Consider the following 26,776-nt stretch of genomic DNA (forward strand, 5'->3'; position numbering starts at 1 on the left):
CCGCCCGCCGTCCGGCTCCCTGAGCAGCCTTTCTGCCCCCCCGGCCCTGTTTTTCCCCTCTCAGGTGCGGGCGGAGGCGGTGAGCGGGTGAAGCCCCCGCCCGGCGGCCTCCCCCATGGTGGGCTTCGGGGCCAACCGGAGGGGCGGCCGTCTGCCTTCCCTTGTCTTCGTGGCGCTGCTGGTGGTGATCGCCATCCTCGCCTTCAACTGCTGGAACGCCTCGTCCCGCCAGGCCCTGCTGCAGGAGGAGGTGGCGGAGCTGCAGAGCCAGGCCAAGCGCACCGAGGTGGCCCGGGGGCGCCTGGAGAAGAGGAACTCGGACCTGATGGGCAAGGTCGACTCCCACAAGAAGCAGCTGGAGCAGAAGGAGGCCGACTACAGCCACCTCAGCAGCCAGCTGCAGGCCAAGGACGGCCAGGTGAAGAAGTGCGAGGACAGCAAGGTAAAGCGGAGGGTGCAGCCAGGCCCGGGGTCGGCGGGAGGGTCCGCCGGCGCCCCGCGGGGTGGCTCTGCCTGGGGGACACCGTTTGTTCTCGCCTGGTGATGGCCGGTGTCCCTGCAGCGTCTGCAGCCTAAGGATAAAATAAGTCCTCGAAGGCACTGGTTTCTAGAGCTGGTGCGTTGGCTTTGGTTGCTGTTGGGACGTTTGCAGCATGCTCGGGTTTCTGAACGCGTCCCTGAAAAGAGCTGAAAATGTCCAGCAAAGGCAGTGTCTGCGCTGACAATGAAAACACTGAGAGCTCACTGTTTTCCAGACAGCTGTTTTTAATTTTTTTTTTTTTTAGCTTTCCTCCTCTGCTGAGATTATTTGATCTTTTTTGATCAGTCAAAAAGCTATACATAGCCTTAAAACGACAGTTTGTTTGGCCTCAGGGAAAATGAAACAAGTATAATTTTCAGGTGTAGCACCCTGAGCTTGCCTCTCTCAAAATGCCTGGCACGTCAGGGCCTGGTTCTTATGCAGCCAGCATACACTTGGAAAAAAAATTCGTGCTGCTGACATAACGTGTCATTTTCATTAGCTGCGAAGAGACAAGCTAATACAAAATTCAGCTTGCCCTTTTATGTGGAGGTGGCCTGGGGATTTCTTTTGTTGTGGAAGGGAAAATGAGTGAATGCATCAACTTTCACTGTTCCACTTTCATAATCATCACAGGCAACTCTTTTACAGAGGAGTTAAGCAGACAAGTTCTTTTAGTCAGTCGTGTATGGTAGCATGTACTCTATTTGCATGCAGTTCATAATTCTGCTAATTGGACACTGTTTATCACAGTAGGATTTATGGAACTATCACACTCGGGCTTATTTCTGACTGAGTTTGTTTTTCTGGCCCTTTCATACCACACATTTGATGAGCAGTATAAGAAAATGCATTTAATTGTCACAGAAAAATCTGGCCACTTACATGTGTCATTACAGAATTAGACTCCTTCAGCCTGATTAAGTTTGTATTAAAGTTATGTTTCCTTTCCTACTGAACCATTAAAATGAAGCCATTTGTGTTTTCAGCAAACGTGTTTTTTAAAATTTTTTAATTTTTTCTGAGATTGGAATAAAAAGCCTCATTAGATATGTAATGGTGGATACCAGTGCTCTCCATTGGAAATAAATGCAACTAACACCATTGTGATTAAAAATATTGTGATACTGTAAAATCTAGTTTAATTTATAAATAAGTATTCTATACAGATATTAAAATAGTTAAGTCTAAGAGAGGCTGAACTCAAATTAAAGCAGGTTTTAACAATGCTTCCCCTTGTAAAAGACAGAAAACTAGTAGTTTTCTAAACTGATGGGGTTTTTGTTTTGGGTTTTTTTGTTGTTGTTTTTTTTAAATTTAACTTTAACATGCAAATAGGGGGCAAATAGGTTTAGTTGTTCATTGCCCTCTTCAATAAAAGCAAGCATCCAAAGGTGGTGGTAGCTTGAAAACACAGGAGGTGGTCAGTCACGGCACCACACTGGAACTGCCTTTCTCAGGCGGTTGAGGATAGTAAAATAACATGAGTTCGTGGCTGGATGGGACAAATTAATGGAGAAAGTCTGCTGAAGGTTGATAAATGCATTGAAACTGCTTCCAAGCCGCAGACTGTTGGAGAAGTGGCTAAGGGTATTCAAGGGAAGTAATATAGGCGAGTATTTGTAGTATGGCTGTTCTTTATGTAGTTGAATTTGATTTTGTGTTCCTGTTATTTAGCCTGTGTTCACAGGGCAATGAACTTGTTTCATGCATTATTGTAACTGACTGACAGGTGTAAAACTCCACTGGTGGTACTCAAGTAAGCTATCAATTATTTGGCTGCATGGCAAGGCTTGCTTTTAATACAAGAAATTTGTATTTTTTGGAAATCTGTAATGTTTTACTGTAGGACACCAGGAGACAAAATGCATGTGCTAAGTCAGGGTGTCTAGCAAGCGTTACTGGAAGCCAGAGCCCACTTTGATGCACATGATATAAACTGAGGTGCTGTCGAGCTGCACGTGCCTGCTGACCACTTTGTTCTCCATAAATCTGGCTGGTCTTTGAATGCTCTCTGAGTCTGGTGTCTCACAGGGCAGAGCAGGAGGGGAGCAAGAGAAATGTGACTAGTAAACCTCACAAATTAATTTCATTGTTAATTGCATGCATACTGCAGTATATGCCCTGTATCTTAGTTTTTTGTTCCAGAAGCTGCTATTCACACTCATGTGAGCTAGTAGCTTTTGAATATCCTCTCTTCTTGTGCTCAAAATGTTCGGTGTGCCTTAATAGGCAAGAATAGCAGTAAGTTTTATCAATAACCAGTCACTGTCCCTTTTTCTCTTCCTCCCATGTGAGTTACTGTCATGTTCTTGGTGGCAACAATCCTAATTTTTTTCTAAAAAAAACCCCTTTAAGTGACTTTACTTTAGAGAGTAGAGAATAAAGCTCTGTTTTAGACAATAAAGATCTGTTACAAAAAAAAAATAGTAGTAAGCATAAAGTGTTTAACCAAAAAAGGCTTGACTGATAATTTTTTTCTCTCAAAATAGAATTTGGCAGGGATGTTCTTTGAACAAACTGTTTTTTACCAGTGATCTCAGTCCATTTGTGAAATGCAGGAGCTATAATAAAACACGAACACTGGGAATTCTCAGGGTATCAAGTGATCACAACAGATCTAGGCTTATTTCATAGAAAACTCATTTGAAAGATGCTACTCTGGTGGTTATGGTAGTGTCAATTCTGCTTTATGCTCCTTTGTCTTCATAAGAGATTCTTTGCCTTGTGGTCATGTAAATCCAGTGTGCATTATTCCTAGTGTTGAGGCAACTTGAATTTCTGCAGGCAGCTTCCTCCTAGCTCAGTGATATCTGTAGTCAACCCAAACCCATGTCTCTCTCCTCCCTCTCCCTGTATGCGTAACAAGCCAGTCACACTGCACCAGAATATTGTTTGCTCTTATGAGCAAATGTAGTAGCGTGACCTAGTGTCTTGTGTTTAAAAAAAAAAAAAAAGAAAAAAAAAAAAGAAAAAGCCCAAGTTCTTGGGAATTCTTCTTTCCTATCACCCTGTGCTCATCTTGATGAGCTCGTGATGGTCTGCTGGACCTTGGAACAAACCAGAGGAGTTATCCTCTTTGGGAGCTCCTCTTGGGAGTCAAACAGGGATAGTGGTTGCCCCAGTGTTTGGGGAGGTGATGCATGCAGAGTTAGCATTAGTTTCCTGAGTATTTCATGCTTTGTTGCAGCATACAGTGAGGATAGTTTTTTTCATAGCTTTATACATCCCTTTGCAATAAGCTCAAAAAAATGATTGAATGGCAGGAATTTGCGGTGGAAAGTTTCCAAATGGCAACCATCCAGTGTGTAGGGGTTCATAGCTCTGTATTTGCTATTGCAGCTCTCAGGAGCGTGCCTTTCTCATTCCAAAGCTATTGCTGGCAATGCCAGGTGTGTAATACAGCCTTGCCCCTTAGCTGGTGCCTAGAAATGGTGCTTCATAGGATGAAACTGTTTAGTAAAACATCCTTGGCAGCAGCTGGTTATGTTCTTTGTTGCCAAAACTCCTTGATAGCTCCTCAGTTTACAACGCTGTAGCTTTACAGCAGTGATGTTGAGTGCATCTTCCAATCTTGCTGCGTGTTCCTGATGATCACAATGTCATCTCTGATGCTGTACTAATTGCTTGATGATAGCACTGTCTATTCTGAAAAAGGCAGTTGACAATAGTAGAAAGATCATGGAATTGTGGCATACAGACCCTTGTGCAAACAGACTTTTAAACAGCTTTCCTGTGCTGTTCCAGCATGTGCCCTAGCAATGTGTTGGGAATGCCCAGGCTCCTGAAGCTGCACAGAGGAGTACGGACCCCTGCTCCTGCTGCTTCGACAGGCAGTTCGGAGGGTGTTCTGGCTAGATAAAGAAATGACTCACAGGGAAATATGGGTGGATGTTTACCACTTACTTCATCGGGAAGCAATACCACCTGTGTGCTGTCCTGCCATGCATAGCGATAAGCTCCAGCATGTCTATAACTTTTTTCCTTGAAGTGCCTTTCATTATATGACAAGACTGTTAACAATTCAGACAGCACTGGAAGGTTGCCTTGCATGTACGTAGCTCCAGCATGCACAGAATTGTTGATGTTTTTTTCTTGTGCAGAGCTCATTGGGCTACAGAGAATTTCTTTTATACATCCCAACTGCTGTGGAAAGGATCTGAGAAGCCACTGAGAAATATGAACAGTACAAATAGGTCTAGACTCAAGGAGACACAGCTCAGAAGGAACTGGACTTGCGCCATGGTTTGTGGAGTGTGTTTTTTTGTGTGTGTAGGTGGAACAGATCCCATGAATCATAAAAAAGCTGCTTCCCTTTCTATCCTTCAGATGAGGGACATTTGCTGTCAGTTGAGCTGTTTTGGATATAAATTCTGTCACTTTTCTCTGAAACTCAATCGCCAAAATGAAAGACTCTGTGATAAAACTGATGTTGTCTTCAAATCAAACTCCTGCTAACAGACAGGCAGCCCTCCCCCAGCCCATTACAAGTCAAACATTTTATAGGATGAACAGAAGCAAGCCAGTAAGAAGGCTTTCTGTATTATGAATTCTGATAGAGGAAGGTTTGAAAACAGAACCTGCTGCTTCCCAGGATCTCCTTTGTTTGTAGATTTATTGGGTTCTGGGAAAGAACTGCATTAGAGTGGAAGACAGGAAAAAATTTGGTCGCTATTGCCAGTGGCTTTGCAAAATAGGGAAAGATACTTTTTCATTAATGCTCAACAAATCACTCTTTTTGTATCTGTTCCCCTGTCCCGGTGTCCGTTCGATGGAGAGCTGGCAAGATGGGCGCCTGTTGGAATAGAAAGGCTTGGCAGTTGCTCTTGTATTGTGCTTCTGTGTGAAGTCCTCACCACAGGGGCTACTTGCACTTTTGAAATAAAGCACAGGAAGTCCAACACAGGCTTTCATTTAGTTGAGTTGTTCTTTGTGCATCCTGTAACTAGAGTGCCTTAAATGTCTTGGTGGGCAGAGCACATATGTAACTGGTTCTCAAATGCATGGCTCTAAGGTGCCGAGAAGGCTCCTTAAGTGTCCCTATTGGGTGTTTTTATTTTGTATCATATTTCAGAGCAATATGGTCAGGTTTCTCAGGTTACCAAAAGATTGCATCATCTGCCATTCTTTCTTTTTTTGGGAAAAGCCTTGTGAAGTGGCTGGGCGTTCCCCTCCATAGGTCGCCCCATCGCAGTGGTGCCTCTCCACACTCCAGAAACCCTCTTGGCTTTTGTTCTCTGCCATGGGGCAGGGTTTGCTGCCAGCACTGCCCGTGTGTGCATTGCTGCTAGGGATTAGCCAGGATACTGCAGTCTGGCATAAACAAAACCCTCGATGGAGCACTCTATTTCATAAGGAGCCTCTATTTATGTGACTGGAGCTGTTGGATGCGTGCCTCCGTGTACGCTCTGTTCTGCAGAAAATCACGATTTCAGCAGTTCTTGTATGGCCGTGGTTCCTAAAGTTATAAATGCCTGCCTCAACCCATATGGGACGAATTGAATCAGACGGTCTAGAGTTTGAGTGCCTCTTTTAAAAACAAAAACATTACGCGAAACATTTTTAAAGAAATGAATAATTTGATAAAAGGGAAGGTAGAGGTGGGTGGAGGAAGTCTTAAATTAAGGGCATATGTCTTTTTTGTTTGTTTTGACAGGAAATGTAGGTAACTGAGTGAGACATTGAGCTTCAGAATCTGTGTGGGAGTTGAAATAGCCTCTGTGTGTGTGTGTCCCCCATCCCGCACCAGAGTAGGTGTGCTTGTGCTTCATTTTGGTATTCCAAGAGGTAATGCTGACCTTGTAACCCAAGAATGACAACCCTGTTTCAGCACCCTTTCTAGAGTTACTGTTTATACCGATCGTGAAGCTACAAGAAAAATAATTACAGCATCAGTGTTGGCTGATGACGGTCGTGGATTTTTTTTCACCCTTTCTCAGTATGTTCTACGCGTGCATCTTTCTGTTCATTTCTGCTGTTTTTTGTCTTTACATATGTCTTTATGTAAGAACAAGACAAAGCATCTTTACTTAATGACTTTAGCGGTTGGACTTGATGATCTTAAAGGTCTTTTCCAACCTAAATGATTCTATGATTCTATGCTATTTTTTCCTTACTAAAAAATACCAAATTAAAAGCTGTTGTGGAAGTCTAATGGTGTCAGATTCTCTCTTAAAAATAAAATGTGTTATGAACATTAGGTAGCATCACATAAAAAATTTACTTTAAATATACATTAGGTAAAAATTGTTTTTGCTAATGATGCTGTGTGTTTATTTTTATACACTTATGCTTTGACATTGGAAATTCACCATCTCTTTCTGCAGTATGAGAATGCAGTGTGTTTATTTTAGTCCTGACAACCTACTTTTTTGATAGAAATATGTTCTGGAAATAAATTTAAGTCCTTGTTAGCAGAGCCTAAATACAGTGTTTAGGTTGATGATATCACTTATAGATAACTAAATATACATTACTTATATTTACAAGAACTTTGTATACATCATTCTGATAATCCTTTGCACACATTGTCTTTACAATGAAAACAAATGCACCTGAGTCTTCGCAGTCTAAACCCTCTCTAACCTGCTGATTGTCTATATTTATATAACCATTTCTTCCTTTCAGATTAAGCTGCAGAACAACATATCATACCAAATGGCAGACATAAATCGTTTAAAAGGTAAGGAATTTATGGCCAAACGGTGATTTGGCAGACTGAAGTTGTGTATTTTTTAACTGCCTAGGTACTGCTGAATACATTTGAAATGAAAGATCAAGTGATGCTGGAACATCGCATAATGTGAAGTTTCATTATATTTGTTTATTACCTAGTCTGGATAAGTGTAGGGTTGGCTCTCGTAGACTTTGCTCTGCTGTCTGCAGAAAGAACATGTATTCTGGCACTGCTTACTTCCAAGACATTAGAATCATTTTCGTGACCAAATACACAGTTTAGTATAGTTTGGATAAGCAACGTTATGATACTTATGCTGGGTTAGAAAAGGTCCAGAAAACATCTTTTAAGGCTGTTATATACAGACATGATTACAATGCCTGTAATCTTACTGTATGGGTTTCAGAGTGACCTGGAACAGCTAATGCCAAGATTTGTACGTGCCTGCAGACAACACACTTGGCATTTCTGCCTGTATCTATGTAGTTGCACCTTAAAATAGTAGGAAGCTTAACAATTATTTGTAGCTTGAGGAGCAGGGAGAAGAGCTTCTAGAACAATTGTGAAGACAGGAAATATGTATTGGTTTTATGGTTAGTGTGAAGGTACCTTCTTTTGTACACTTATTGCAGAAAAAGAATATTTGACCATCGTGCCTAAAGTAACCTAGTAGTACTTTTGTGTTACTCAGAATAACAGAATCTTTCAGGAAATTAAGGAGATTTCCAACAGATAGGTGAAATAGCATTGTGTAAGTCTTCTGTATGAAAAGATGAAGAAAAATTTAGGGGTTTTGGCATAGTATCAGAAGAATTGTTCTATAATTCATAGTGACATCTGGCATACATGAGTAAATTGGCATCTTTTTCAAGTTAGTTTAAAAATCTTTAAAGTATATCTAGAAGAAATAACACAAAACTTGAGCACATTTTTAACTTATATAGCAATATTGAAAGTTGTATCCACCATGGGGCATTTTCTTATATTTCTGTATCCATGTTGATGTTTGCTTTTTGGTCTAGAGCAACTAGCAGAATTACGTCAGGAATTCATTCGCCAGGAAGATCAGCTTCATGAGTACAAGAAGAACAATACTTACCTTACAAGGAGATTGGAGTATGATAGGTATGTCTTCAAGAATGTTAGTAACTAGGTTTGTGTGTGTAATGGAAGTCTGTATTTATTAAAAAGTGCAAATTAATCCTATTTCTGCTAATCTTCAAACTTGAGTGTACTCACTTGGTGATGTAGCTTTGACTTAGCTAGTTGTTTGATTTTAAAGTTCTATTTTTTTGTGGTGTTCTACTCCTCCCCTCAAAGTGAGATATGATCTAAGAAAAATCTGACTTACTGGAATTGTTCAGCATTGGACGATTTTAAGTCATTTTATACTGTGGAGATCTTAGCTGACAAATACTTGGAAGAGTTTAATTGACACAGTTCTGTAAGCCACCAGGATTGTTAATTACTGTCTTTCTAAAAGTGTAATTTTATTTTTTTCAACTGAAGTTGAAAGCATTGTGTAGATTGAAATTTTAAGTTGACCTCAGCCTTTTAAGTTTATGATGGAGAAGCAGGGTAAACAACTACTTCTGAAGCTTTGAGAAATGAGGGAGATTATAACACTTGAGAAAATGTTTGAAACTTTCACACACAAAAAATATTCTTTACTCTATGTGCTATGTCGAGTATTTGCGGGTTTGTGGGAGACAGGAATTGGATCTCTCTGTGGCTTGTTAGAGAAGTTGGACACTTAGGTGTGTCATTCAGATCTTGTTATTTGAGTTGGTAGCAGTAACCGATAGCGGTAGTTGTGCATCTTCTGTGTTGACAGCCATGGGAGATATATTGCTTTCCTAGTGGAATTAATATATGCTGATGACAGATTAACTGTGAAGCTTGACTTTTTGGTTGCTTTCCAGGTTTTGGAGGAAATATGTTCAAGGCCATTCTGTTTATTTTACTGTTTTTCTGCTCTGTCCCTATTTTTTCCAGTTCTGCTTTCTTTCTGTATTCAGTCCATTTCCACTCCATACACATTCCAGGACAAGGCTTTTTGGACAGACTATTCTAGTTATATCTCAGGTTTGGCTTTTTGTGCCACTTCATATTTTTCCCCCTATTTTATTTATGGGAGAGCAGGTACAATAAGTGAAATATAACTAATAATGTGTTTCTAATCAAGTCTGCAGTGTGGGCAGCAGATCAAGGAAATGAGGCTGCAACATGAAGAAAACATAAAGAAATTAATGGACCAAGTTGTGCGGGAACAAAAGGTAATGCACAGCTAAGTTTCTTTGAATTAGAAGAGCCTGAAGTCTGCTGTTTGTTTGACTCAGCATTTCAGATATATGGAGGCCTTGGACATTTCTCCCCTAACTTTTTGTTAAATATCGTCCTGAGCAGCCCTAAATGGGTATTAGTGTAAGAATATCTGCCTGTTTGCTCAGTCAGTGAACTGAGCCTTGAAGATCAGGCTTAATTCTTTGCTCTGCTACAACCTTCCTACATGACATTATTGCTAAGGATTTCAGTTTCTTCTCTGTAAAACGGATATTACTTTATAGCTCTCCAGGGTAGGATCTGTGTTCTTACAACATTATATAGGTTATTGCAGAGGGGAACCTGATCTCTATTGAGGCCTTGAGGTGCTAATGTGATGCAAATAACAATGGTAATTGAATGGTATCAAGGGTGTAATTATGTGGTGCAAGCTGCCAGTAGAATATGGGCATCTTTCCTACAAACAGATGAAATAACCTGCTTTTCTTAAAATTTCATTTCCTTACTTGATATCTGTTTACAAACATTTCGAATAATAAGGCAGACTTGAAGAAGATTTCAGTCAGATCTTTCTTAAAATCTAGAATTGTTTCAAAGTCTCTGGCCTGAGGTTTAAGGCCTTAACCTGTTTGCGTTATACTTAAGAGCTACATATGCCAATATAAATGTCATACAGCCAGCTGTATTTTACATTTTCTGTTCAGTTGTGTGTCCATACTCTCATCTCCTGTCCTCAGGATTCAGGTTTGTATATAGAGGACTTCTGCTGTTGTTTGCTTTGGTGATCATCTACTTCATAAATGTGATTTTGCTTACCCAAAGTAATCTTGAATTTGAGAGGGTTTGTTCTGTAGTTTTCAGAGATGTGCTTAATACTGGTTCCTTATGAATTTGTTCTATCAGGCCACACAAAAAATTCAGTCCAGTAAAGACACTGAAGTAAGTCCCAATAATGATGACCAGGCAATATCTAAGACTGTTCCAGAGGCAGAAGATAAAAACACAGTAAAGAATGAGCAGCCTTCAGATCATGTTGTAAATGGCAAAGGTATTTCCTTTTTTTTGTAATTTCTGATAGATAATGGGCCAATTGTGTTGTATCCTTTGCTATCATACAGAATCGTGCATTTCTCTGAAGTAGAACAGTGAATTATTTGGCTCAGCTAACTTGATTAGCTGCATGTGATTGTACTAAGTTTATAGGTATCCAGAGATTGGCATGTCCTTTCTCTGGATCCTTTTATGAAAGTAGTTTCTTGCACAGTTTTGTGTTCACTTTGTTGGTTCATTTGGCATATCCTTCCTCATGTGACCAGTTGTGAACTGGGGATTGCCTCTCCACTCCCTGTGAGATGTGTCTTGGGGTGAGCTAGGGAAGGGGCATGTTGTTGGAGAGCTGGAATCTTCACAGAGAGGGAGGCTGGAGACAAGGAGCATTGAAACCGCTGTGAGAAGTCTCTAGCTGGGTAAGTCAGCAGGAACAGTGGGGACCTTTGGTTATCAGAAGCTGTACAGGAGGCTCTCGGTGAGTAACTATTGCTGTTGTTTCCTCCCTGTAGGCCTCTCCAAAAGGCAGATGGGTTCCTTTTGTTTCAACTTCTTGTGCTGCTGAATCAGCACCTTTTTGTATCAGTTCAATGTCTGTTCTGGCCAGCTTCTTGCAGCAGGCTTTTCTTACTCGGCTACCAAGAGCAGTGCATCTGTTTCCCATCCTTTTCTGAAGATTGCACTGATTTTGGGAGCGCTGCTCCAAAGCAGTCTTCAGTGACTTCGACGGTACAATGTAAGGAGTGTTGTAGTTGCATCGTCAATATGGGACATGTTCTGTGGATAAAGGACTTTTCTTCTGGTCTTAGAGCCTTACACAACAGGGAAATTCACTGTTCAAACTTAAAGGTTAATAAGGCACGCTATCCTATTCTTGTTTTACAGAGAAAATCAAACCAGGAGGAGATGCAGGCATGCCTGAAATAGAAGATAATGACCCTGCTAAAGCTGAAGATACTCCCACTGGTTAGGAGAAATAATCTAATACTTTCACATTTGGGTTCTTGGTGGCGTATATATTCTGTTTGAATACCATCTGTTTCATAGTGAATGCAAAATTTTAAAATCTGTCTATGGTAATACAATTCAAGTGGGGTGTAAAATCTGATATTTTTTACTGTGCTTTAGAGGTTTGAATTCTCAAAACTGAAGGCTTCTGATAATATTCCCCCCCTGAAATCTTGTATTTTATGTTTTCATCTATTGTTTAAAAACAAGAAAACAACAACAAAAAAAGTTTACAGGATTGTTAGAGGAAGACCCCATATATAGTGTGTTTGTTTCATGTTAATGCTTTTGTCCATGTATTTTATTTTAGCTTTAAGGAAGCCACTTATTTCAGCTCCTAAAAGTGAAGGTCATCAACCTGTTATAAATCTTCCAACTGAACAGCCTCATGTTGCGAATCTGGCACCAGGTAAAATTATTATTAGCAGGTGACAAGTCAACATTTTGTAGGAAACTTACCATTTAGTATCTGCTACCGTATCATGAATGTTAGATGTACGTGGCCAGCCCCTTTTTCATGTTTGTTTTCCTTTTTGTAACCACATCAATGATCAATTTCTGTAGGATACAGGATTGAGTGTGTTCTTAGTCTGGCCTTCTGAGGCACTGGGGTTGCTGATTGTATGGTCTCTTTTCGTCCCACACACACCCAGTAATTTCTGAGCCTTTTAACCAACTTCAGCCAAATTTGAGAGTTAGAAGTTTCAAAGGTAAGTGCTTCAAGATTTCTCCACTGGACAGAGGAGAGTAATTGAAGTTAGTATTCCTTCTTAGGGTTACTAATTAGATAGGGCTGCAATATATCATCAGGAGTTGATCTATTGGTAGCCAGTTATACTCAGAATAAACAATGGTACTATCACTTGCTCAGTGTCCTCCTCTTTCTGTGAACAGCTCGCTTGAGGGTGATGTCGGGGGGAAGGTTTAGGATGTGAGAGAACTAAAATTACTGCAGTGAAAGGGTTTAGAAGAATTGCAGTTAGAAAGGACACAAATCCATAGAAAATATACTTAAATTTAATGCTTGTGGATCAAGTCACTTTGCTTTAATGTCAAAGAGAACGTTAGGTTATATCTGCACTGCAAGTGGCATATTCAAATACTGTCCTGCTAAAAACATTAAATATAATGTACTCGTTATATATTTGTGACGTGACCAAACAGCTTGAAGTTTTCTGTTATGCCCATTATTGCTTCTTTTGAAAAAAAGGCAACAGAAGTATTTCTTAATTTCTTTCCTTTTGCAGTGTATGTGTAAGCAGATTAGAATACCAAAATTAGTGAGCTCAAAGTCTGTATACATATTTAAAGTTTATTATTCTCAAATGTCAGCTCTTTTAAATAGTTCGTTTCTTTTTGCTGTTCTGAGGTAGTCCTTCATTTTGACTTCTATTAATGAGCAAACATAAAAGAAAGCAAGTGAAAAGCTCGCTTTGTTGAATTTAGAGTTTATCAACAGAGGATTGATGTGAATTTCAAGGGGACCAGGGTTTTCTGTATTCCTTGGTTATGTAGTCCTGTGATTCTGCTTATTTTTAGCATAACTTCTGTGACTTACTGCAACCTTCTCCTCAGATCATAGCTCTTGAAACAATAAACGATGCTTAGTAGATTTGAAAAGCAGAATCAGCAGGAGAATAAAAAAAATACATAAACGTATTATTGTTCTAGGCTTCATCAAGCATTTAAGTACATATAGAAAATCAGCTGAGAAGGTAACGATTTAGGATTGATTACGTATTAAAATGTGATTGATTAACTTTTGTGATAACACCATAGCCGCCTTCTGGAACCATGTAAAAACCAAACACACCTTCCTCATTCTGTAGGTTTGCACAGTGACAATGATGGAAATGCTGATACTGTGAAGCAGATACCTCCAAATTCTCTCCAGCACTTAAATTTTGAAGAAAATATGGAAAATCAGAAAGAACACAAAATTGAAACAGACCATATAAAAATTCCAAAGAGCAGAGTTAGTGACTTGCAGAAGATGAAGCAAAGTAAGTTGGCCAATATCATATACTTCAATATATTAAGAAAATCACTTCATTTTCTATCTGTAATAGTGCCTGTCTGGAAAATAGGAACCATTACAGTGGGTGCCCCTCTGGAGACTAAGCCTGAAAATAAATGTAATATGTTACTATGTAAAAGATAATGTGTCATCTTTCATATATATTCAGTCATTAAAAAAAATTATTTGCTTATGGGAATTTAAAATGTTTTTGGAAATTACTACACATTTAAATAGAGTAAGTGAAGACTTTTGACACATGCATGATACTGAGTTATTTATATTCATACTGTATTACTTAAATACGATGTTTTGGGCAATATTGTAAGAATTCAGCCCTTACATAGGGGTTCTTTGTGGGGGTATATGTATATTGGCCAGAAGTTTGTTCTTCTGTGAGAGGAAGTTTTCCAGAACCCTTCTCTTCCATGTCTGCTCCAGAAGGAAGCCTTCAGACAGGAGCAGATTATGTATTTGTTTATGGTGTATGACGGTGGTAATACTGCTGAGGCTTAGTGGGCAGACAGCAGGTAAGAACTTGCAAATACACATACAGCTGTCTGTGAACGGTTGTTTTTGAGATGCATCTCTACGTTGCAGCTGATACCGTAACATTGGGAGAGTATTATGCCTACAGCATTTGATTTAGCATCTTCCTATAGGAACATTATATTGAAACGTGTTTCTTATGGTATCAGTGGAGATACTATACTCCTAAGTATAGTATAGAGTATACTGACTAGGTATACCTTAACCTAGTTATTTTTAAAGAACTAATTCCAGTTGTTTAGCATTTAGGTGGGGAATGGGCATCTGGAAGAAAAAAACATAGTGCTGAAACGTCTCCTCTTGTGTTTTACCCAAATAAGATTTTTCTTTATTATATAGCTATTATAAATTCAACTTTAATTTTCTTTGTACTCACAGCTAAGTAGCTTTCACTTAGGCCTTGGTTTCTATGATTAAAATCTGTCTATACTCCGAGTTGACAAGTTATTACACCAGAACAGCCATTTTCAGAGTCAGAAAATTGGGAGGAAAAAAGGATTCTATAGCCTCCTGCCAGAAACCTGTGTTAATTCTGTGGATCGGATAAACAGTGGTACAGAACTAGCAATTTTGTTGAAATAAAATCATGAATTGGTTGCAGTGATCAATGAAAAGAATTCTGAAAGGTAGGGTCACTCTTGGGAACGTGAAACTATTAATTCATTTTTGTCATAAAAGGTTTAGTTTGGGAAGTTCCCTTTGTTAGAGTTAAGTTGTTGCAATTTCTTTTCACGGTCTAGAACTTGACTGGCACTTCTGTAGCTTGGAGAAATTGCAGGAAACAATGTTAACTTCTAGCAATCTCTTAAATATTCCTTGAATAACAGAGAAATAAGTTTAATACTCCATTTATTCTTGCAAAATGTTTTAGTTACTGTTCTGAAGCAAAGGTTAAATTAAAACGGGGCCTGTGAGCATATAGTCAGGTTTGCTAGCAGATAGATGTAGGGTGTGCATTGGCATAAAGGGATGTACAGGGATGTGGGAGTTCAGTGTCTTCTCTCCTTGTCCCCGCACCCCCCTGTAGCCCCCCAAAGGGTCAGAGGCTAAAGCCTGTAGATAGTGCCAAACCTTAGCCGAGAGGTTTAAGAAGCTATCCGAAATGGTTTCTGAACCATTAACAACTTTGAGAGATGTACCATCATAACACAAGAAGTCTTTAAAAAGTGAATGGAAAGAGGATTTGAGGAGTTCTAGAGAGACAGCAGCCTAGCTTTGATACCTGGAAAGGTAACCGAACAAATTCTCAATCGGTTTGAATATAATATGACAAGTGGTTAACGTGGATTTTTCAAGAACAGATTGCGTCAAAGTGATACGGTCTGAAAAGTATGTATTCAAAGGAACAAAAGCAGTAAAAACAGGAGTGTGACTTTGTCGTAGGCAAATTAATGGAGATCTGGTCAGGAATAAATTGCTGTTTGGTGGGTGCACAACTTTAAGAAAAGAATATTCCAGGCATAGGTATCACTAACAGATTCATTTTAAAAGCTTCTCTTTAAGAAAAGAATATTCCAGACAAAGGGTATCACTAACAGATCTATTTGAAAAGCTTCTGTGAGGTTTACGAAGATGCATCCTTTGCTTGGCACTGTTTGGTATTTTGAGTGCTGGATGATAAACAATGTATGAGATGTGGCTTCAGCAACATAAGTTTGTAAACGTAAAAGTAGTCTGCAATTAAGAATAGAGAATTACATGTACAGAGTAAGCGACAAATAGCAAGTGAGCAGATCAGTCAAAAACAATGTGGTCAACAGTGGATATTAGTCACTAACAGATGTCTGAAGTGAGGTTTTTCTTCTGGGATGTGTTAACAGGAATGTCAAATAATAAGATGGAGTAACTAACTCTGTCTTACCTAGTGCTTGTGAGGCCATCCTCTGCCTTTAACTATCAAGGAAAGACGATGGGAAGCTGGAAGGAATTCAGGGGAGAGAAAAAAAAAAAAATAGGGTTTAGTATGAGGGAGGAAAAAAGCTCTAAAAAGACCAGGGTTGAAGAGGTAAGGAATGGACATCAATTTACTGGGTTTTTTTAGAAACAGATCTTTAGGGAAGGCTTCAGTTATTTTAATCACTCATGGATCTTCCTGATGGAGTGGGGATAGGTGTACTCAAAATTGGCATGCAACCTGTGCAAGCTTTTCTTCCACTCTGTGCATCCTGAGATACACTAAGACTATCTAGTTTATCAAAGGAGCTTGTTGAAGATCCTGCGCTTGTCTGACTGAGTGACTACAGCTGAAATGACAGAGCTTCGTATTTCAGTTCTTGGGGTTTTTAAATGGATTGGCTGTCTTCCCTGGTAATGGATTAAATGATGTGGGGGGCTAGCTTTGTAGGCAGGAGCAGTGAATGAGATGTCTCCGTTGTAGGCTGTGAATGGGTACCTAAGAGTCAGTAATCATCACTGATTAGTCTTTTCCTTTTCTCTTTGCTCCTTCATATTTGGAATAACTTACATTGTAATGATGCAATGGGGGTGGGAATTCCTCTGTCATGCGTGGAAATAGCTAATCCAGGTTTGCAGATTTATTTCCTGATTGATCAGCAGTGGGTGTTCTGAAAGGTGCATTGGCGATAAATTCATCCCTCTGGTATAGAGGAGTGCAGCTCTGGCACACAGCTTTCACTGTCAACAATTCCCTGGCTGGGGTTTTGGTTAGAGCGCTGCAAAACTTGCTGTGCATCAGCCCCTGGGATGAGACAAGTAACCATCATTGGTCAGGGTGTCTGTCATATCCGTCCAGTTTCAGAATCGGAGAACTTCTTCCCAAAAGATCTTTTCCTTTTTTATTTTGATAGTGTAGATTTAAAAAGTAACTTTGATACTAGGTACAGAGATGCGCACCTTGTGGCCGTTCGGTTTCAAAAGAAGCAGAACCTGAAAGTGACTGCAGCAATGTCACAGTGCTCTTACCTGGCACCCTGGAAAAACACCTGGGTGCAGCAAACCTCCAGTCCATGCTGCTGTTTAAAGTTGTCCTGTAAGTAGGTCCTTAGTGATGAGCATGTGGGCAGCTGCTCTGAGTAGTGTGTTTGTAAGGATTCAGCTTTGAGTAATAACCCGTATGTCTATTCAGCATTCATTTCAGCAAATGTTACCTGCAGATTTTAGCATCAGTGACATCCTTATGGGGCATCCCGTGCTGTCACTAACCTCTTGTGCTCCATGACAACACATTCCACTGTGCCTCAAATAGTCGGTCCACGTAATGCTTGCGTTACGGACACTGACTCATGTTTGGAGTGATTTGAGAGATCCACAAGGCCATCAAGATTCCAGATCTTGTCTGTCTGTTTCAGAAAGCAATTGGTGCATTGCTGGCTCTAGCTACCAGTGACTCCTGTTCTGGTGTTTGCCTAAAGTCTTGGTATCCCAAGACCATTGTATATGCCTTGTGTTAGAGTATTGATGTTGTCCCCGTGTTGCGCGAGAAGTCATCTACTGCCTAAATCTTTTGTACACCTGACTCTGCACGCACAGGCACTGGAGTTGCTTGCAAGACCACCTAGCCCAAAACGACTGCTGGTGAGGTTTGTGTGTGCTCAGGGTCTCAGCCGTTCCTCCCTTGATTTGAAGCAGCTTGAGTTAAAATACCAAATGCTTAAAGCAGAATGAAGCACCTGTAGTGAAAGAGTAGCTGCATCCTGAAGCTGTGCTGGAATCTGAGCTCGCCAGGGCTGTCCTGTATGCTGGGCTGCTCATGTGAGCTCCAGCTCACAGGCCTGTATGGGCTTGCTGTGTTTCCTAGGATCTCTTTCTAATATTTTAACCTTTCCTTCTGTCAGCTTAAATTTATTCAGTACTTGTTTGTCACAGTATTTCTGGCATATCTACAGGCTCGTTTTTTCTGTAAGTTAAGTGCATTCAGTTGTCTTTGCATAGCTTGTTTTATATTTAACATGTGCGACTTGTATAGTTCTGTCTGCTTTTTATATATAATGCAGTGTCCAAAAATACAAACAATAATAGCAAGGATTACTCAATTAGACATGAATGGAGAATGAATAATGTATTAAACTTCTGATTTCTAAACAGATCATAGTTTCTTCTTGTTTATTTTATGAAAATAACTGAAACTTCCATTTCTGTACATCTGAGCTGCGCTAGATGTGAGTCTTCTGGTTTTCTTCCCCATCCAGATAAGCACTATGTTATTGTTTCTGTCCTGATTTTTATATGCTGCCACATATGATAGTTTTCATTGTTTTAAGAAATAATTTCATTTTTACATCTGTCCATTGTAACCCCAACCCCCTTTTTAATCCTAATGTTGAAATCATATTCTTCAGTTTTACTTCTCTGTTTAATTGCTTCTACTGCAAATCACTTAACATCTGCCTTGGCAGACTTCTTCTCAGTCCATTTCCAGTCTGTAAAGACTGTATCGCACTTTAATCCTATTTTTTGTCATTTATAGATAATCCCTCCAGACTTGTATCCTCTGCAGACTCAGTGTTGCATTCTTTAAGCAGTGGGCAAGCAGACTGAACTGCATTGGACTTGGAACAGATCTCCTTGTGTCCCATTAAACACCAGCTCTGAACTTGACATCACACCATTAATCTTTCATTGTGTGCTTGGTTGACTGTCTAGTCATGTCATAGTTCCAGCTAATTCTTGTGTTTTCTTCTGCATTGTTTCAGTATCTGGAACTATTCTTAATTCTTTGCTGGGAGACAAAAATACTGGATTCAGAATATTTTGAAAACCATTAAAGCTTAATAGGAAACCAGGGTGTAAAGCCAAATTAATTAGGTAGTTAAAAAAATCAGAGATACAAGGGAGATCTTTGCTAGATTTTTACCCTTGACAGTATGGTACACACTCTGCAGGCATTACCGTATACGAAGTCAGCAATGTAGTGCTCCATTCTGTGTAGAAGAATGCCAGTCCTCCTCAGAAAAAAGTCTAGATACAAAACCTTCCACTGCATGCTCTGCGGCATTTTAAGAAAACTTTTATTAATGTTTGTAGGTAATCAAAGATGGAGCTTTTTGTCTGGATGCTTACTCTAGCTCTTTTCTCCAGAGTGAAGCTTATATCAGATTTCACAAGATCCAAATGCTGAATGACCAAGTACATCCTCTTTGCACGGAGGTGTTCCATAAGCCTTGTTCTCCCCCTGCCCAGGCCCTCTCCCTTCTACCCCCTTTCTCCTCCAGCTGAAACTACTACAAAAACCCGACTATCTTAACCCGCGGTCTGCTTTCGTTTAGAATCTTCCTATTTCTTTCCTCTCTGCTTCTGACTTAATCCTTTGCCTACTTCACAGGCCGATTCTTTGATGAGAATGAATCCCCTGTTGATCCGCAGCAGGGTTCTAAACTGGCAGATTATAATGGGGATGATGGTAACGTGGGTGAGTATGAGGCAGACAAACAGGCTGAGCTGGCTTACAATGAGGAAGAGGATGGTGATGGTGGAGAAGAAGACGTCCAAGGTGAGCTTGGGCCTTATCTCCATCCCATTGTAATAAAATCCACGCTGAGTTTACTTGTTGAATTTGTGTAAAGCCTCACTATTTTTAGCTGATCAAAAATTTCTAATATAGAATAAATAAGCTTTAGGCAATCTTTAAAATTTGGTCTTGCTCTCCGTTTGAAAGCAGTGTTACAGCAGTTTTCGGTGAGAGGATGTCGATACCTTATTTCAGTTGTGTATACGGTTTCTGCTAGGAAAACACAGACACTTCAAATTTCAGAAGTGGTTTTGTCTAAAACCCCAAATCTGGTATCTAGCTACTTGGGATTAGTCTTTGACATTACTAAAGCAGTTTTCAAATACAGAAGCGTAGGGTTTTTTTGACTACTGCTTTTGTCATACCTGCCTTGAGGTGGTATGCAATGAGGTCTCAGTTAGCAATTCTAAGTGTAATTTTCGTGCATTGTACACAGATTCAACAGGCTTCTGGTTTTCCTTGCTAACCAAACTTCCAAACTCATTAATCTGGTGCTAGCCTAATACCTGTGTATGCATGTTCACCACCTCCTGTTCTGCATGTGTTTCAGTGCATCGCCCCTTCATTGCTTGTCTGCCATGTACCTGCCACGTTGTCTACCATTCTCCATCTAGTTGTTTGGTAATACTTTGTGAAAGGCTTGCATGTCTGTAGGGTGAAAATGTTTACGTAACCATATATAGTATTTCCAATTAAGGAAAGTGCAAAATAAAGGGGGGGGGGGGACGGACCCCCAAAACGATTGAAGTTCTACAGGCACCCTGATTTTGATCCTCATAATGCAAGTTTTTTAGCTGGTAGTTTTTCAGACTTATTTAATTGGTATCCAAGCATAATTAATGGGAAAAGCTGATAAAAAGCAACTGATTGCTGTGGGCATGCATCTAACTATGCAGTGTAAGCATTTTTTGGCTGGACTGGTAGTTTGAAACTCATGAACAAGCAAAAGAAAAGTATGGATCAGAACCCTGGGCAATTAATTAACTTACTGATAAAAATGAAAACTCTGCTGCTGCTCCAGAAGATGTGGCCTGTTTTGTTACACTTTTCCTCAAAACTAGCAGCGGATTTTAGTCACTCTGGATTGCTAACATCTGTTCCTCTGGACGGGTTATTATTGGGTTGTAATTTGCTTGTACAAGCTAGCTTCTAAATGAAGGTACAAAAGTATATACAGCTCCTTCTGTTGATGCTGTGGAAGTAGGAGGCTTGCTTCTAATGACGATGATCTTGTAACGAAAAGGAAAGCATGGTATGTCGTGCATGTTTGTATGTCTAAGCTCTGCTCTGCAAATGGAAGCAGTTGTGTGGGCTGGGTTTTTCATGGTTTTTAGTTCAGTTCCCCTTAGTAAGCAGTGGGTGATGCCTGGCTCCTCACCACAATAGTTCCTTTACTGGACTTCAGAATATGATTCTTGAAGTTTTAACTAAGGCCACGTAATCGTTACTGAATCTGTGCTAACTTCTCCCATTCGCCTAACCCAGCCTTTGGGCTCGTCTTTACCCACAGCCATTGCGCTGCCGACCAGGAGCGTGGGAGGAGGTTGGCTGCCCAAAGCAGTGCTGGGGCGCAGCGCCGTGTTCCTGCCGTACGCAGCTCTTGCTGTACCTCAGAGCTCCGTGCTGATTTGCTTACCAGCACGAATGCATTGCTATGGTGGCCTTTACAGGGAAACTAATGGCTTTAGGTAGCAAGAGTTAATACCACATATGCTGTAAACTGTTACCAGGAACATGAACAGCATTCCTGTATGCCACTTACAAAAGGGTGGGTATGATACAGTAATAAGTGGTGGAAAATTGTTAAAAAACATAGAGATTGTGCTTATGTAGCTTGCGATGCAAGGGATATTTGAAAAAATAAGAGCTCTAACTGACAGTGGCCTCATAAAACTGTTTCCCATTTAGATGTGGTACCTGTCAGTTCACTACTGTGGTGGCTTTAAATTTGGACTTGGTGAAAATCTTTTTTCTGATCAACCCCTCTGTATATCTGTATAGACATAATGGATTTAATATCTGGTAGTAAAGATTAAAGAGTGACTTCTGGAAGCCTTTTCATGAAGAATAGCCTGAGCGGCGTATGTTACTACCTCAGACTTAATTTTTCAAGCCCTTTGTTATGTTGCTTCCTAATAACTTGTTGATTTGAGATACAAGTCATACAGCATGGCAAGTTGGTACTTCCAAAAGTAGCATTTTAGAAAAAGTGTCTGCTTTAGTCTTTACAGTAATTTGTTTGCAGGGTAGGAGAGGGTAGAATTGTGGGGGTTTGGAGGGAGGGTGGTTATAATTGTTTAGGGAGGAAAAAACCCTGAATTTCTGTCTAAAAACTATTAGAAAAACATCACATGGTTTTGCATCAGGCTAGAACAAATCATGTGGCATGTGCAAACAAAGCAATTTAATTAAACATGTTTTTCTGTTGCCACTAGAAATGTGTGGGCCTTAGATTGAAATTATCAGAGGAAAATACAGAAATTTGGGAGATACGCTCATGTGAATGTCAGTATCCAATCTGGCATTCCTTCTTCCAGTCCACCTGTTTGAAATGCAAGGTGATATTTAAAAGTTGTTGGCTTCTACTATAGTAAATATGTTTTTGTGGTGGCTGGATATTAAATGGATATACTGAGGATGCGCAAGGGTTTTTTTTTTAATTTTATGATTTTTCATGAGGCTCAAAAACCAAAACCCAAGAAGTCCAGAAGTAGGACAGAGCAGAGTGGTGGAGAGAGACAGTCATTCTGGATCTGAAAGACAAGATGAAACATCTTCATGCTTCCAGTCAAGGACAAACCTGTAAATCCACTGTTAAAGATGAACCAAATGCAGCTGGGAAAGATGTGGCGTGCCTGAAGCAGCCACTTTGCATCGGTTGCGGGGCCGCCTACAATGCATTGCCCCTGCCCTGCTCCCAGCTCCTGCTGTGTGTTTCCTGGCTGAGTATGCAGCTGTTCTGCAAGTCAAGAGTAGACGTCTTGACTGATGGGCTGAGTGTTTATCACGTAGGAGCCTGGCTAGGTGGGTTTGTTTCAGTTGTGAAGAGTAGTGGTGAAAAATGCATTGTTGATTCTTCAGCAGTGCCGAGAGAGAGAACAGGGATTCCATCGATAAGAGGTTTGAAAAGGTTGAGAGCTGCCTTTTACGTTTTTAAGTCTCTCTTCAAATTTTACCCTCAAGTCTGATATGAGATAGCAGTATGTAAAAACATTGACAGCAAAGTCAACTCCAGCATTAGTAAAAATCCCATCACTGAAAAATGTGCTGTGCCACATTTGTGTGGAAGGGATCATTTTTCAAAGCAGAGAAGTAGGTGGAAAAAGTATTACCTTAGTCTAGAGGGGGTTATACTGACTTGTCTGTGCTTGTCCCATGAGGTATCCAACCTTTGTAAAATCTTAAATGTTATTAACTCTAGAATGGGTTAAAAAATGGCAATGTAACTTTCTGAAGTAGTTGACTTTGTAGTTGGGTTTTAGTGGGAGAGTTTGAAACCTTTAAAGGAAGATTCTCAAATTACAGTAGTAAGTTTAACTAGTTCTACAATCTCTTAAGTCAATAAATCTCTGAAACGGTTGCAATAAAAACAAAGATATTAAACAGTGTGAAGTCCTGGTTCTTCATGAGGGACAACTCCCCGAGTGCTGACAGCTGGACTTGTAATTGCAGGCCCACATGTGTTCTCCGTATTTTCCCTGATGACTTCATTCCCATAACCAGACGAGGCCAATTCAGTGTGGATGTATGCGTTAGCAGCATGTTCTGGGAAAGTATGTTTAAATATTTTTTCAGTAGCATCACATCAGATTTGATCTGAATATTTTAATTGCAGATGATGAAGAAAGAGATCTACAAAATGACCTTGTTGATTATGGCAAGCCACGCTTCAGTGATGGTGTTCTTTAAGGCTGGAATTAAGCAGGAAATGTAGATGAGAAGAGATCTCCACTGAGGAACTTGAAGTGCTGCAAAACTGAACCATTTTTACTTCAGTGTTTCTTACTTTAAAGGAAGCTGATAATTTAAGTGATGAGTATACTCAAAGTCAGCGAAGTAACAGAAGGAAACAGTTCTGTACATATGTACATAGTTGTACTATTGCAAATTGTATTAAAACTACATTTTTGTTGTTACATTGAGCCAATTACTTAGACTGTACCTTATCTGTAATAATCTTTACATTTAAAACCGATATTATAAATACCGGGCTGAATTGTTTCTGCAATTTAGAAAACTTTGTAAACTGGAAAACTTGTACAGTTTGTATCTCATGTAACAAATACACTGTGGAAACAATGTACAGCCAAAGGACTCCTTTTCTACAGTAATACCTGTATGAGCAAAAATACTCCTGCTTTTCACGAGTGCTGTGTTTTTGTATTTTGCAGGTGAGCTATCAGTTGAGAATGAAAACTGAATGTTTAAAAAATTGCTCCTTCCTTAATGTAACTGAGGAAAGGCTATGACAGTCTTCGGAAGCAAGTACTGTTTTAATTCTCGTATACAATGACCAAATCTCGTAGCTAGAGCTGGAAATCGGTGATATTAGAATCTTAATTTGATACATCCTGAAAAAGTGTGTAACTAACAGGTTATTTTAAAAGGTAATATAAATAATTCCGCACAGCTTGTAGGAAATATTTGTGTATGTGTTAAAGAGAGCAAGTGTGTTAGTGAGAAACAGACAAGTCTACATCAGCTTTGTAGGAACCTTAACGGAAGGAACAACCCTTACCCTCGGTAAATACATTGTATACACTGTTTTACTGTCTCAAGAGCATCCATCCTGTGTTGCAGTCACTCCAGTTAATTTACAATTTAATACTTTGATACAGATCTCTCAACATCTGCCACGTTCCACGTTTTGATTTTCTATATCGGAAGGTTTGTAAGTTAGATACTTTTTGTATTCTGTGTTTAAGCACTTTCTTAATTTTATGGAAATGATTCTGTTGATCTACAGTAGTGAAAATTAAGGTTATTAACCCAACCTGCTTCTCCAAAAGGGCTACTGTGAAAAGAAATTATAGGGCCTATGACATGGGTGATTGTACTTTATCTCTGTACTCAGGTTCCAATTTGAAGTAACAGTTAAGGTTTGCTCGATGCCAGTTCAGTGAACCTTTTAAATAAATTTCAACGGTCATACAATTATTTTTTTTGGCCACAGGGGTCTTCTACCAGTCTTAAATATACAAGAAATAAAAATTTCCCTTTCTGGTGATGCATCTCAAGGGTTTTTTTGTTTAAGGCTTGAGCTCTTCATTCCATACTTCTGGGAGGCAGATGGGGGGGAATAGCCCTTTGCATGGTGTGATGTACTTTCAGTTGAAAATAAAATGCTGAACCTGCTCAGAATTAGATACCGTACTAATACCACACAGTAAGTATAAACTTGTACCAGGACTCTAAGAATAGCAGTCTTCAGTAAATACTGTATTTAAGTACTACAATTTTTTGTTTGTCTTAAAATGTAATTTCACCCTGAATTAGGTGTTAACTTGATTCTTCTAATGAAAGCAACATTTATGGGTTCTAATAAATTAAGTTGTTTAAAGTATGTGAGGCTTCTGGCTTTTTTTTCTTTTGACTTTTCAAAACTGGATTAACTTAGGGCTTTGCACAAGTCAAGGTATTTTGACAGATCGGCAATAGTTCCAGCTGTTTCATAAAAGCCAACTCTGGGGGCAGTGATGGAGGCGAGAAACTCGCTATGTGCCTTACGGCTTGTTTTTGTCCCGTGCGGGGCAGTACCAGCATGTGCTCCCTGGATACTTCTAAGCCAAAAGCCTGCTTCAACTCCAGTACCTGTGCACTCGGTGGGAATGTGCACAGAAACACAGGCAGCAAATTTTGAGCTGCTTTTACAGGTACGTAAGAATAACTTGGCAGTATTGTGAAAGTCTTCCTTAAGTCTGCCACCGTATAACCTCTGGCACTGTATAAAAGCTGCTTTGGCCAGCCCTGTGTGAGCCACCGCTCCTGCGGGGCATGTGCTGGCCCTCGGCTTTCCCCCCTTGAAGCCTGTGAGACTTTTGGTCAAACAAACGAGTTACGAGAAGGAACATGAGGTGAAGTTTACAACAAATGAGCTGCCCTTTGATAAATGCCTATGTATATGCTCCTGCACAGAGGTCAGTAACTTTCTGTTGTTATGAAATAAATTAACCTGGCTTACAGTGAGGAATGTATGCTCAGAGGCAGGTGCTGATGTTCACACGCAGCTCAGTTTTCAATAGATCTTGTGACCGTACCCTGACTCAGCCTGGTATTCCCTTGCTTTCCCAGTAACGTGATGGGGAGATACATAATCAAATTTTACTTTAGCTTCTTGTCTTCTAAAATATTAAACCATTTCATGTTATTTCTTTGAATCTGTACAAGTCTGGTGCTTTTGAAAACAACAGACTAAAAAAAAAAACCCTTCTATATCAAAAGCAGTTTTGCTTTGGTAGTGCTCTGGGACCATTTTACTATGTTTATACCATCCTGAGTGAGATGGCAAATGATACAAAGGATTCTTTCATGTGTTTCTGTTCATTCCGATTTTCCCTGTGACCTGGTTACTTCTGTATATGATACAGAATGATGTTATCTGGCATTTCTAGACAAAATCATTAGATAACTGATGTTGGGAAGTAGGTGACTCTTTATAATTATAGTCTTGCTATAACTATTATGCATAATCAACTTCTTAGAAGTATACCTTTTCTCATTGTTTTGTTGTATGCCACAGGCTGTCTCTTACTTTATATTTAGAACAGTCCCATGCTAAGATTCTTTAGGTCTAATGATAGTAAAAATTAAAACGTTCATCCTAGCTTTCAACGCCTTGCTAAACCATTACCCTTTAATTGCCATATTGGTTACCTCACGCCTGCCATGAACTGGTCTGGAGGGGACCACAGTAAGCTCATGATACACACCCGCCTTGCTGTCGCCTGCGCGTGGTTTGAGCAAGGCTTAGTTTATGAGATGGCACCAACTGTACGTCTGCAACAAATGACTTGGCACGTGACTGCTGCAGTGACTGAAACACCACAAAGTACTCTGCATCTCCCTTTCCCAGGAAACATCCCTAAGTCTGCACCCACCTTACAGGTTAAAATTGGTTAGGCAAGATGACAAAAATCCATGTTTTTCATTACTGTTTGAAGAAGATGGTAAAATGGCAAGATAGCAGCCCAGATGGCCATTTGGTCTCAA

General features: G+C 39.9%; 1 protein-coding gene across 3 annotated transcripts; it reads left to right on the forward strand.

Moving 5' to 3' along the window:
• The first annotated feature begins 6 nt into the window (after positions 1–6).
• Positions 7–25,129, forward strand: CASC4 (cancer susceptibility candidate 4). 3 transcript variants are annotated; one of them, XM_009280390.2, is made up of 10 exons: positions 7–442; positions 7,148–7,202; positions 8,219–8,321; positions 9,382–9,472; positions 10,383–10,527; positions 11,412–11,492; positions 11,845–11,943; positions 13,364–13,537; positions 19,382–19,549; positions 23,403–25,129. In XM_009280390.2, the coding sequence occupies exons 1-10, from the start codon at positions 116–118 to the stop codon at positions 23,474–23,476; spliced, it is 1,317 nt and encodes a 438-aa protein (XP_009278665.1). In that variant the 5' UTR covers positions 7–115; the 3' UTR covers positions 23,477–25,129. The 3 variants fall into 3 exon arrangements, with proteins under 3 accessions (XP_009278665.1, XP_009278666.1, XP_009278667.1); XM_009280391.2 differs by lacking the exon at positions 19,382–19,549; XM_009280392.2 differs by lacking the exons at positions 19,382–19,549; positions 23,403–25,129 and adding an exon at positions 16,938–16,996.
• The last annotated feature ends 1,647 nt before the right edge of the window (positions 25,130–26,776 follow it).

This window comes from Aptenodytes forsteri, unplaced genomic scaffold, assembly GCF_000699145.1.
Source record: "Aptenodytes forsteri isolate BGI_AS27 unplaced genomic scaffold, ASM69914v1 Scaffold83, whole genome shotgun sequence".
Lineage (NCBI taxonomy): Eukaryota > Metazoa > Chordata > Aves > Sphenisciformes > Spheniscidae > Aptenodytes > Aptenodytes forsteri.

Excerpts from the sequence above, each read along its gene's own strand:
- CASC4 (XM_009280390.2), top strand. The coding sequence starts at position 116 with ATGGTGGGCTTCGGGGCCAACCGGAGGGGCGGCCGTCTGCCTTCCCTT. Across the intron at positions 443-7,147 it reads AGAAGTGCGAGGACAGCAAG|ATTAAGCTGCAGAACAACAT; the intron begins GTAAAGCGGAGG and ends TCTTCCTTTCAG. Across the intron at positions 9,473-10,382 it reads AAGTTGTGCGGGAACAAAAG|GCCACACAAAAAATTCAGTC; the intron begins GTAATGCACAGC and ends TTGTTCTATCAG.